Source organism: Lucilia sericata, unplaced genomic scaffold (assembly GCF_015586225.1).
Source record: "Lucilia sericata isolate MDLA Ls3-8-SP2 unplaced genomic scaffold, ASM1558622v1 Contig000270F_arrow, whole genome shotgun sequence".
Taxonomy (NCBI): Eukaryota; Metazoa; Arthropoda; class Insecta; order Diptera; family Calliphoridae; genus Lucilia; species Lucilia sericata.
Window position 1 is genome coordinate 25,571 of NW_023994295.1, and position 12,774 is coordinate 38,344.

Below are 12,774 nucleotides of genomic sequence, written 5' to 3' on the forward strand. Positions count from 1 at the left end.
AAAATCGCTTATAACTTCGTTAAAACACGTTTAAATTGAAAAAGAAGCTTCATTTGTGATCACTCATATTTTCCCTCAAAAATCGTGTTTTTTAGTCAAAAACCTTAAATTGTTTATAACTTCGTTTAATATAAAAAACGAGCTAATTCTTGAATCGTTCATATTTTTATGACTCTATTAGACTTGCCTATAATTATTACTTAAACAAGACACTTTAATATGGACTTAATTAACTACCAATATTGTTTACCTTTGTTATAGAAATTCATGGGGAAATATACAGGAAATATTTATACTAAACTCCAGTTTAGTTGGAATAAGACCGATACAACTTTTAAAGAATTCTTTGTGCTTGTTTTTAAGCAAATGAATGTAAAAATCTTGTTTCTGAAATAAAAAACAGGAGTTTTTGATTTAAAATAGGGATAAACATTTTATGTGGAGGCAGCTATTTTAAAGTAGAATGATCACAATATTCAGCTTACCCATTGAAATATAAATACCATTAATTATTAAGATCTTGATATTTTTCCTTTTATTTCTAATTTACACCCTTCAATGTAGTGAAGGGTAAAAATGATTTTTAATAAATTCCGTACGGCCACGATCATCCGGACTCTTTGAAGTATCCATAAAGGAAGAGCAGCTATAAGGTGTTAATTTGTTAAATTCATCTAACAAAAAAAAACAATAAAATTAAAACTATTAAATATTTGTATTAGCAAATATTTCCTCACCCAACGAAGAATCACTCCATTCAATAGCCATGTTATGCAACAAGACCAAAGCCACAATAACATGACGATTTGTAGAAGATGAACCATATAATTCATTGTCCAATATAGCAAAACGTTGACGCCAGAGATTAAGGCAAAATCTAGCCGGTTCATAAGTCAAACGCTGGGCATTATTAAAAGCCTGTTCAGCCAATGATATGGCACATGTTACCGGTGTATAGAGATAGGAAGTGCACTTCAATGAATCATCTCCCAACAAAAGACGACCACGAAATTCATTCTGTTCGAAACGCTCCTTAATGCGTGTCTGAGCGAAAATATCTGCCGCTGTAAACTTATTGCAGGCCGTAGTTGACATTTGAAAACGACAATCTAGATCACGTATCTTTAGATCTGCATCGGTTACAATTTGTATGTGTAGAATATCATCGGATTTTGTCGATGTTTCATTGTCAGCGTTAGAACGTTTACATTTGACTTTTGTATGAGTTACAGCACCAATAACTTGTGGCATATGGGCCAAGTCGTAAAATGATTTGGTAACTTTTTCCTTTTCCAGCAGTAGGCAAGGCATGCGTATATAACGCGATGCTTTAAAGGATAAAGCTTCTGCTACTCGTTTACTTATCTTTAATAGAGTTCGAAATGAAACACCATGTACACGAGCGGTAATTTCCGGATGCTGTAAATAAGTATGCAAAAATTTGTTTAAATTTATTTTAATTTAATTCAAGCAATTAAGTTATAGTTTGAATTAGAAACGTTTTTCCGCTGAAACTTAATTTGTCCCCCATTTTTGCTTACACTACCTTACCTCAGTCCCACCCCAATAACGTATGGCAGCCATAATTTGATTTTCTATTGGTACTTGATTTTTCCTTTCCTTCCTCTCACCATTCTGCTGCTCTACTTCCAAATCATCCTTTAACATTTCCAACAAACGCCTCATATTCTCCTTGCTAAATCTATAGCAGCGACGAAAATGAGATTCTGTTAAATCCATTAAAGGATTAAAGCGTCTTTCGCGCTTTTTCATTTTCTTGGATACACACAATCTATTAAATTGTCTGCTAGTTTCGATACGTTTGATGATACTCTCCATGTTGAGGAATTCTTGAAATGTATTCAATTCGTGTAGATCATATTGAAAATTTTCATATAATTGTAATTCCATGATTTGTTAGTTATGTTAAGGAATTAAAAACATTTAAATAGATTGCGTATAAAAGGATTTTTTTTTAATTTTTCATTGAAGGTTTAGTTTTTTTTTTTTCTATTCTGTGAAGTTGTATTGTTTTGTTTGTTTACAAAAAAAATCATTCACAATAATAAACCGGAAAAAGAAGAATTGAGATAAATAGCAAAACATGAAGCGTAAGATTAAAAGGTAGTATATAAGTGGTATTATAAAAATGATTCATTTTACAAAAATTTTACAGAATATATTGCAATTTTTTTTATTTAATTAATAAAAATTAAAAAAAAAATATCCTGGTTTTTTATTTGAATTTTTTAATATTAATAGCATTTTAATACTAATGTCAACAACCCTGGGTATAGTTTTTTTGTTATTAGCATTATTATTGCCATTTTTTCTTTTCATTTCTTATTCGCCGAAGAAGAAGCAAACGCTAAAGTTGTTGGAAAACCAAGTTAACGTAGTGGCGAATAAATTGACAAACAATTTCGAATTTTTATTAATAAAATATTAAATTTAAATCAAAACAATTGCCATATGGAATAAATATTCGAGGTAATTAAAATGTTTTCTATTATGTTAATTCAGAAGTGCTAATGTTTTGTTGGATTAGGCTAAACATTCAACAAGCAGCGTGCTTTTTTGTTGTGGTCTTTGCAAGTGTAGTGGACTGTTGTTGTGCACGCAAAGACTTCACAAGCGATAAAAAATTTGCTCTTGTGTTTTTATAAATGTTTTGCATTTCAGCTTTAATAATTCTGATTGCATCAAAAGCTTTTCGAACGTAATTGAATCAACATGTCAGACGATCAAAATCGTGGTCGTCGTCGTCCTTCCCGTGAGTATCATTCATCGGAGGCTAGCAGTTCTTCGCGTCGTCCTCGCGAACCGTCATACACAGAAGAGCCGGTAAGTGTTCATTCTTATTACAAATATTTTCCCATACAAAAAAAAATAATAGCAAATTTGACAAAGAGTCCCGTTATTTTAACCAAGTTTTATTCAACAATATTGTCAATTGAGAGTGGAATATTGAGGAATATTTAACGTTTAAAGAAAAACAAAAAACGCTAAAAATTAAGAACGAACTCTGCACAATTTTAGAATTATATCCAGTTTAGATCTAGATATTAATGCTAGTTTAGTTCATTTCTATTTCAGTTGTAATTTACTTTTCAATTCAAGTATCAAAAGAAACCAGTGTATTTTATTTCTAACACTTGACACTTTTTATACGCTACACCACTAAGTGAGGGTATTGTAGTTTCTGCTGATTTGTAACGCACAAAAATATAACAATTTTGATGAAATTTGGCAAGTACCCTTTTTTGGGCCAAGGATGAAAACAAATGATTGTAATCAATCCATTATTTCACCTTACACCCATACTACAGAAAAAAAACTAATAAAATTCAGCATAAATAATTTGAATATAAACATAAACATATCATGGTCGACCACGACCGACTATACTTTCTTGTGTTTTGTTTATGTTTAAAAATAACAAATATTCCTATTTCAAAATATACTGAATAAACACTTTGCAGCAGCAAATCCCTTTAAAACAACATGTAACTGTACTTTTGTGAAATATTTAAGACAGGAATGGAAAATTTCAATTTCTAAAAATATAGTCACATGAAAGAGCAGAATTTTCATGCAGTATTTATTAAATAAAACTAATACATTTTTAATACTATTGAATTATCCTGATATGAGTTGACCACAAAACAAACTGCCATGAAAAGAAATCATGTGAAGCATAAATACTTGATAAATGATGTGGTTTTTAAATATATAATATAGAAAAAAAAACTTAAAAACAAGATAAGAGTGTAAAATATAACAATAGTAGCTGAGAAATTCCGATTAGACGAGTAAGAAGTGTTACATAGGATATAATGGATCATCATGATCAGTTTGAAAGTCATTCCTGAGATATCTTCTCCTACCGTGTGATGCTACAATTGGAGTGATCTTTTCTGCAACTCCTTGAATGAATATCGATAACATAAGTGCAAAAATATCCCAATATTTTACCACCATTCTGCTTAACCACTTAACCACCATTGTTGATCGAACAGTTTTCAGTTTCAATACCAAAAACCCAACTTTTAACATTTGCTGACGGCTTCTGGGACACGCCAAAGTAGAAATTTTTGTTAGCCACAAAGCTAGCAATATATCAATACATTCTTAATCCTATAACTCCTGGACTTTTCCTTACATACGAACTATATTAACTTGAGATGTATCTCGTCTGCCAAACACAACTATTTTCTTAATTTTATATGCCTTTGTTATCTGGTATCCTTAATACCACATGTATATAAGAAAACTAGATTTCATGCAATAACAATTCCTTTTATTTTATCTACGAAATCTTTCAATTTCTGCTCTTAAATAATATGCCATAACAGACCATTGAAATCGTGTGCAGATATTATTTCAAAATCTATTAATCAACGATAGACAATTAATTAACTTTTGCACAATCTCAACACCGAATAGAGAAACATTCAAAGCTGCCAAAATACTGTCCTGACATTTGAAAACGACAATCTAGATCACGTATCTTTAGATCCGCATCGGTTACAATTTGTATGTGTAGAATATCATCGGATTTTGTCGATGTTTCATTGTCAGCGTTAGAACGTTTACATTTGACTTTTGTATGAGTTACAGCACCAATAACTTGTGGCATATGGGCCAAGTCGTAAAATGATTTGGTAACTTTTTCCTTTTCCAGCAGTAGGCAAGGCATGCGTATATAACGCGATGCTTTAAAGGATAAAGCTTCTGCTACTCGTTTACTTATCTTTAATAGAGTTCGAAATGAAACACCATGTACGCGAGCGGTAATTTCGGGATGCTGTAAATAAGTATGCAAAAATTCGTTTAAATTAAGATATAATTTGAATTAGAAACGTTTTTTCCCTGAAACTTAATTTGTCCCCCATTTTTGCTTGCACTACCTTACCTCAGTCCCACCCCAATAACGTATGGCAGCCATAATTTGATTTTCTATTGGTACTTGATTTTTCCTTTCCTTCCTCTCACCATTCTGCAGATATTATTTCAAAATCTATTAATCAACGATAGACAATTAATTAACTTTTGCACAATCTCAACACCGAATAGAGAAACATTCAAAACTGCCAAAATACTGGCCTAAAGACTGTAACAGTTTGCTTACAAATTATCTTAGACCATCACCTACACGTGCAAGGTTATACTATTCAAGGAAAATAATATAATGTTTACTAAACAATTTCCAAAGAGATGTCACAGGAGCAGTCATCCCAACTTTAACATCAAATAGTTTCATGCTCCAGCGCGGCATATCAGGAAGAACCTTCGTGTATATGTAGTTATATGCATGATTCCTTGGATTGATCTTTATATACGACCGCATTGAACGTTATTCATAAAAACGCCATTAATATCACGGTCATAGCAGACACCTATAGCAGACTTCGAGGAAAGTCGCCAAGTAAAATCGAAATGGGAAAACAGTTTTGATTTCTAATATTCCCGCTTAGGCCATGCGGTTCATTCACGAATAGCCAGCTTGTAGTCATATATTCAACTAATCGATTTACTATTTTGTGCAATGGATTAATGGACGCATCTCTTTGAAGTAGCACAATATTTACGACTGTAGATCAAGGCAGTATTACCATTGCCCTTTCATAAAAGTTACTTTCCCTCGACACATCTGGTCACCCTTAAAAATGTTATAATTGAAACATCCAAGATATAACACAATCTGACTACGATCAATTGTCAACAGTAGATCTTCCCGATCTTGATTGGATGCCATGTTTCATTTTACGTTGGAAAGAACTATTAGATCTTGATTGAAGATCACGTACTTTCATATGCTAAATTTATAGGTATTTGAAAATTTTTAAAATAAGTTTAGTTCCATTTCTATTTTTTGGCCTTTTTATCTACCGGAAATCAAACTTTCCTACACAGCAATACAAAAACAATTTTTCTCTTATATAATTGTTTCATTAGAGACCAAAAATTTACAAAAGAGAAAGAGATTCCACAGAAGATCGCTCCAGATTAAGTTCCGTTAAACGTGAAACACGTGATTCACCCGAAGGTCATTCACGATCATCGTCACAGAAACGTGAATATGATGAAAGACGAGATCGACGAGATGAACGACCAAGTACCTCACAGGCAGCCTTTAGAGAAGCTGCTCCGCCCGTAGCTAGTAGAGCAGGCGGTGAACAACGTGGGGGAGCCGATCAACGTGGAGGAGGCGATCAGCGCGGAGGAGCCGACCAACGTAGAGATCGCAATAATCGCTATGAAGTTGCATTAGTTCATACAAAACCATCAGATGTTACCAGTAAAGTTGGTGTTCAGGGCACAAGAGTTGTACTACAAACAAATTATTTCCGTTTGAAAACCACACCCACCTGGAGATTATATCAATATCATGTGAGTTTTTCACCCACCATCGAATTGAAACGTTTAAAGAGTGGCATTCTATCAGAGCATCGTTCCAAATTGGGTGGCTATTTATATGATGGCACAAAACTATTCACTACCATTAAACTACGAGAAGAACAAACTATCTTACACACTAAGTCCCGGCAGGGAGAAAATTATGTTATAACGATCAAATATGTAGGTCTCATTTCCATGACAGAATGGCAATCGTTACAAATTTTAAATTTAATTCTAAGACGTTCTATGGAGGGTTTAAAACTGCAATTGGTGGGACGTAATTTTTATGATCCCATAGCCAAGGTAAGGGGAAATAAAATGCTAAAAATATAAAGATAAATTAAAACAATTTTCGATTATTTAGATTGACATACGTGAGCATCATATGCAGCTCTGGCCGGGCTATCAAACCTCTATACGTCAGCATGAAAAGGATATACTATTATGTGCTGAAATTGCCCACAAGGTAATGCGTACTGAAACTGTTTACGACATTTTCAAACGTTGTTTCGATCGCAGTTCGGGTGACTTTCGTGAAGACTTTAAACGTCATGTTATTGGTTTAACTGTTTTAACCGATTACAATAATAAAACATATCGTATTAATGATATTGATTTCCAAAAGACACCCAAAGAAACATTTAGTATGAAAGGTGAAAGTGTCTCCTTCCTCGATTATTATTACAAAAGATATAATTTACGCATTAAGGATCCAGGACAACCTTTACTGCTGTCCAAATCAAAAGAACGTTCAGTGCGTGGTGGTGAAAAAGAGGTGGTTATTTTAATACCAGAATTGTGTCGTGCCACTGGTTTAGATGATAGTATGCGCAATAATTTCCGGTAAGTTGGAAGCTTAAAACAATTCCTTTACATGTATTGATAATACATTTTTTGTTTTCCAGTCTCATGCGTGCCTTAGCCGATCATACGCGCATGAATCCAGATCGTCGTATTGATCGTTTGAAAATATTCAATAGACGTTTGCAACAAACCGAGGATAGTGTTAAAATTCTTAATGAATGGAATATGCAACTGGATGATCGTTTAGTTGAGGTAGAGGGTCGTATATTAGATCAACAAAAAATCGTTTTCCGTGATCATAGAAAGTAATTGAAGAACGCATTTATTTTAATGCTTTTGAAATGTTAGGCTTATTTTCATTCTTAATTTTTTTCTAGGGAACCTTCTGGTGAACAAGCCGACTGGACTAGACATTGCCGCATAGGCATGTTTACTACACCTTCGCGCGGTTTAAATCGCTGGTGTGTTATTGCTACCTCACGCAATGCTCGCGAATTGCGTAATTTTGTTGAATCTTTACTGCGTGCCGCGAATGGCATGCAAATGCAAATGGATAGACCAAGAGAGTAAGTATTGGTGGATGTAAAAACTTTCAAAGTCCTCTTGTGAGAAAGCTTTTCACAAATAAGCTTTTTTCAAAAATCGCTTCATGAAATAGTTAGTTTACATAAAAAGCTATTTAAAGCTTTTCTTTAACCAAAATTAACTTCTTCAATTCCAGAGTTATTATATACGATGATCGCACCCACAGTTATATACAAGCCATGGAAGATTGTTGCCGTCAAGATCCCCAATTAATAATGTGCCTGGTGCCAAACAATATGGCTGAAAGGTAAAACAAAATCTAACATTAAAATTGTATCTACACTAACTTGAAATCTTTCTCTAGATATGCCTCCATCAAAAAGAAAAGTTGCCTAGAACGCAGCGTACCCACTCAGGTTATAACACAAAAGTCTGCCAGTAATCCTAAAGGTCTAATGAGCATTGCCACCAAAGTTGCCATACAAATCAATTGTAAATTAGGCTACACACCCTGGATGATTGATATACCGCTGAAAGGTTTAATGACCATCGGTTATGATGTGGCGAAAAGTTCAAGAGATCGTTCTAAAGCATTTGGTGCTTTAGTAGCCACCATGGATTTAAAATCAAATGCCACATTTTATAGTACAGTAGCCGAGTGTAGTTCACATGATGTTTTAGCCAATAGTTTGTGGCCCATGATGACAAAAGCTCTGCGCCAATATAAAAAGGAACATGATGCTTTACCCAATCGTATACTTTTCTATCGTGATGGCGTGAGTGAGGGTTCTTTGAAACAATTGTATGAACATGAAGTTAAAGATATTGTGGAGAAATTGGAACAAGAGTACAAAAGAGCTAAAGCTGAAAAACCGCCCATGTTTGCCTATGTTGTAGTAACGAAATCTATAAACACCCGCCTATTTGCTCGTGGTCACAATCCTCCACCCGGTACTGTAGTCGATGATGTTGTTACTCTACCTGAGCGTTATGATTTCTATTTGGTATCACAATCAGTACGTCAGGGCACTGTCTCACCCACTAGTTATAATGTAGTCTATAGTACCATACGTTTGACACCAGATCAAATGCAATTGTTAACCTATAAAATGACACATTTGTATTATAATTGGTCGGGCACTACACGAGTACCGGCTGTGTGTCAATATGCCAAAAAATTGGCCACATTAGTGGGTTCCAGTCTCTTCCAACCACCACAGAATGCTTTAGAAAAGAAACTTTATTATTTGTAAGAAATTATTTTCTTTTTTTTTTTGTCGTTTATTTGCCTTTAGTTTTTATTAAAAATAAGTTAAGTTTCCTATATTTTATTATTTTTTAATTTAACTGTGTTTAAAACAGTTTTTTTTTTGTCTGCGCGTTTAATTTAAAAGAAATTTTAATGCTTTAATTTAAAAAGCATTTATACTTTTTTTCATTTACTTATTAAGTTTTTCAACAATATTTGTAGAAAAAAGAAACACTATAAGCAATTCTTTGTTTTTTAATTTACAAGTAATTTAGCTTAAAAATCGCTCGAAATTACATTAATTTCTTCAAATTTCTAATTACACATATTAATAATTTCACTAGTTAGTTATTTAGATTTAATATTTGTGTTATTTTTTAACATAACAATAATAATACTAATATTTTGAATTTAAATTTTTATATCTTAAAAAAAGCTAACTTTTCATTTTCAATATTTTTACTTTATTAAAAAACTGTTTTTTTGTCTTAATGAATTTATGAAATAAAAAACAATATATATTTTTGTGTAAAAATCGATTTTTATCGAAAAAGCGAACTTTTCTTCAAAAAAAAAATACTTTTCATCAAAAAGCTCTCTTCCACCAAAAAAGCTTTTTTTCTACAAAAAAGCCTATTTTACGCCACTATATTCCATAAAATGCATCTATTTTCTCTAAAAGCTATTTTTTAATGAAAAAGCTATTTTTTAATGAAAAAGCTATTTTTTAATGAAAAAGCTATTTTTTAATGAAAAAGCTCTTTTTTACTTCAGAAGTATTTGTGTTAACAAGAAAAAATCTATTTACCAGCAAAAAGCTACATTTTATTAATAAGCTTTGTTTTTCCAAAAAGCTAACTCTCGTTCACTTTTCCCTGAAAAGTATCCTTTTCCAATCAAAAAGCTCTTTTGGCCAACATTTTAAATAAATAATCTTATTACTGAAATTTTTTCAAAAAGCTCTATTTTTAAAAAAGTGTATTGTCCAAAAAACTTATTTAAAAGCATTCCTCAAAAAGCCATCTTTTATGAAAAGCGCATTTTCATCAAAAAGCTTTCGTTCGTCAACAAACTCTTATTTGAGCATTTATCCAAATAAAAGCCCTAATAAGCCAATTAAACTTTTCCCCCAAAAAGCTTTTTTAAATAAAAATTAATATAAACAATCTATTAGCCGATATAGTTCCTGATATTGGAGTCCAATTTAAAAAATGTTAATCAAAATAATCTGCTCAAGTTTCTTTAATAAGCTTCAAATTAGGAAAATTAGCAATTATCGTATTGTAAACAATTTAAGGCTCAAAATTGTAATGTGTGCCCCATAATTCCCAAAAAAAAAACTGTGTAAAACAAAGATTGTCCCATCAGCAAAATAATTCCATCACTCCAATTACATTTTATTTTTGTGTAATGCTTTATTTTATCGGAATTAGATTCACAATGAAAATTAACACACAAAATTCATTTTGAAAAATTCAATGCTCCAACGAGAAATAACGAAAAGCCATTTTCATTTAGCATTTAAATTTGTTGTTGTTGTTGTTTTTAAATCTAAACATAGAATTCTTTATTATTGGAAAAAAATATAACTAGAATACAACTTCTGTTTTATCTCCTTTCCAAAAAAAAAAACACGCTGACTTAACAGAAGATGTTGGGTTGAACTTAGTTCGTTCGATTACAATGATTTTACAATTTAAACATCATAACCAACAATGTGACGTTTGCCAATGCATTCACCAATGTAGAACCAGAAAACAACTTCCATGGTTACCAAGGTGTTGAGCCAAGCTTCGCGTACGGAAACGTTCTTGTAGGCACCAGTACGGGCACCGGTCACCAAACGGCTAATGCCTTGACGGATGGCGGGAATGTCGGCGGGAGTTGGTGGGGTCAACTCGACCTTGGCGTATTTCAAGAAGGTGTCCAATTGTGGTCTAGCCTGGACCATAAGTCCTGGAATTAAGAAAATTATTTAGAAATGAAATTTTTCCGCTAGAAAAATGGCGAACAAAAAATTACATAATAAAAATGTAAGGTTAGTTTTAAGTTTGCAAATTAGATTTTTTTACATAGAATATTTGACTTACTGTTGATTAAACCAGAAGATTTAGTAGCGATGCTGGCCATTTTGTGTGTTTTGTTGGCAAATTTTCTATAAGATAAAAAATATTTTTAAAATTATAGGAGACGAAAAAATTTCTGCAACTTTTCTGATTACCTGTCGTCGAAATACACAATATAAAAGCATTCACAATAGTAGAACAGGGTTGTTAAATTGTGTAAAATGACGTAAGATGTATATAAAATTCACCTTGACGTAATGTTTTGAACATTTCCACAGAGTTGTATTTCTTCAAATAGAATAACCAGCACCATTAAAGATGCATATAATTCTTGAAATTACGATTTCATAAATTTGTATAAAATGTATATACAATTGTTTCCTATGCTTCCGTAACTCAAAAATTTTAAAATTCTAATTAATATTTGAAAAAAAAATGGATTTTTTTATAATCTCTAAATCATGAGAGTTAATTAATATTTAAAAAATGTTGTTCTATTTAAGGTCGATGTCTTACATTTTCTTATTTGCATAAATTGACAAGCCTTTTACTGTAAACAATATTTTGTATTAAAACAAAACATTATAATTTTCAGTTTTTTATAACAGATCTGTTGTACCTTCTATATGTATGAATATTTAAAAGACTCAAATAAACTTAAAAGTTATATATATAAAATTAGTCCCCCATTTTCACTAACAGTTATAATTTAACTTTCGTTCCCATGACAATCGGTTCTTCGCAGCGGAACGACTCGGAGTTCAACGAACAACGACCAAGGATTGTCAACCCAGTCACACAACAACAACAATAATTTAACTTTAATTGAAAATGGGGGTGGAACGTACAACTTTTTTGAAAATTATTCTTTGCTTTAAAATATCATATTGTTGAAAATTTGAAAAACATTGTTGAAACTTTGCTGGCATACAGCCGATTTTAGGCTGACTCCGTTTTTAACTTAAACGCACATAAATGACTTTCAAATGTCGATGTCTACGAAAAAAACATTTTTAGGAACCGAAACCTACATTTATGAAAAATAAAATTATGAGGATCGGTCCGCCAATATAACCCTCTTACAGAAAATCAGTTTATAGCTAATACATCATTCCAAAAGTTATCATTATGATAGAATTATGGTAGAATTAATAACAATACTTTAAATTATAGAGAACTTTGTCCATAATTGATCCAATTCCACATTTAAGCCCCTAATCCGAAAATCACGGTGACGTTCTTATTAATCTAATGATCAAAGTCCATATATATATGTATATGACCACTTCCAAAATTTGCTTTTTTACGACATATGATTTACCGAATATAACATTTTGGAGAAAAAAGGGCGGACTTTCATCTGGGGGTACTTCCCATATGAATTTAATACAAAATTTTGTATATCTGGGAAGCGATTAGATTATTCAAATTTTTCATAGATTAAATTAAAATCTTAATTAACGTTCGGAATAATTGGCGAAATTCCAATAATTTGCGTGGAATCTCCCATATGTAACAAATTGTATATCTGGAAAACCATTGTATTTAGAATCATCAAAATCGTTAAGTGGGTTTCTTATTTATATTGCTTTTAGGGTAGCACAGTACATTGGGTATAGCTAGTAAATAAACAAATAAAAATTCTTTGTTTTTACGTTATTGATCAAAATTTTTTATATGGAGAAAGGATTTGTTTTTAATTTTTAAGAATTTTTTATTCATCCCTGC

The 12,774-nt window shown here is 31.9% G+C and overlaps 3 protein-coding genes across 3 annotated transcripts; 1 reads left to right on the plus strand and 2 right to left on the minus strand.

Annotated features, from left to right (window-relative positions):
• Positions 1–435: 435 nt before the first annotated feature.
• On the minus strand, positions 436–2,039 carry LOC119603031. Its single transcript, XM_037954888.1, has 3 exons — positions 1,552–2,039; positions 738–1,419; positions 436–674 (listed from the first exon to the last, which is right to left on the minus strand). Exons 1-3 carry the CDS (start codon positions 1,909–1,911, stop codon positions 556–558), a joined length of 1,161 nt encoding a protein of 386 aa, XP_037810816.1. The 5' UTR covers positions 1,912–2,039; the 3' UTR covers positions 436–555.
• A 310-nt stretch (positions 2,040–2,349) lies between these two features.
• On the plus strand, positions 2,350–9,526 carry LOC119603006 (protein piwi). Its single transcript, XM_037954857.1, has 8 exons — positions 2,350–2,490; positions 2,683–2,844; positions 5,959–6,705; positions 6,767–7,245; positions 7,308–7,511; positions 7,584–7,772; positions 7,928–8,038; positions 8,096–9,526. Exons 2-8 carry the CDS (start codon positions 2,734–2,736, stop codon positions 8,982–8,984), a joined length of 2,730 nt encoding a protein of 909 aa, XP_037810785.1. The 5' UTR covers positions 2,350–2,490; positions 2,683–2,733; the 3' UTR covers positions 8,985–9,526.
• An 844-nt stretch (positions 9,527–10,370) lies between these two features.
• LOC119603027 (ATP synthase subunit g, mitochondrial) lies at positions 10,371–11,276 on the minus strand. The gene is made up of 3 exons (XM_037954881.1): positions 11,202–11,276; positions 11,071–11,135; positions 10,371–10,936 (listed from the first exon to the last, which is right to left on the minus strand). Exons 2-3 carry the CDS (start codon positions 11,108–11,110, stop codon positions 10,677–10,679), a joined length of 300 nt encoding a protein of 99 aa, XP_037810809.1. The 5' UTR covers positions 11,111–11,135; positions 11,202–11,276; the 3' UTR covers positions 10,371–10,676.
• Between the last annotated feature and the right edge of the window lie 1,498 nt (positions 11,277–12,774).

Bases quoted from the DNA above. Each gene is read 5' to 3' on its own strand.
- LOC119603027 (XM_037954881.1), bottom strand. From the start codon at position 11,110: ATGGCCAGCATCGCTACTAAATCTTCTGGTTTAATCAACA. The intron at 10,937-11,070 runs GTAAGTCAAATA...TCTTAATTCCAG, and splicing joins ATCTTCTGGTTTAATCAACA to GACTTATGGTCCAGGCTAGA.
- LOC119603006 (XM_037954857.1), top strand. From the start codon at position 2,734: ATGTCAGACGATCAAAATCGTGGTCGTCGTCGTCCTTCCCGTGAGTAT. The intron at 7,246-7,307 runs GTAAGTTGGAAG...TTTGTTTTCCAG, and splicing joins AGTATGCGCAATAATTTCCG to TCTCATGCGTGCCTTAGCCG. The intron at 7,512-7,583 runs GTAATTGAAGAA...ATTTTTTTCTAG, and splicing joins GTTTTCCGTGATCATAGAAA to GGAACCTTCTGGTGAACAAG.
- LOC119603031 (XM_037954888.1), bottom strand. From the start codon at position 1,911: ATGGAATTACAATTATATGAAAATTTTCAATATGATCTACACGAATTG. The intron at 1,420-1,551 runs GTAAGGTAGTGT...ACTTATTTACAG, and splicing joins GTTATTGGGGTGGGACTGAG to CATCCGGAAATTACCGCTCG. The intron at 675-737 runs GTGAGGAAATAT...TTTTTTTGTTAG, and splicing joins ATGGAGTGATTCTTCGTTGG to ATGAATTTAACAAATTAACA.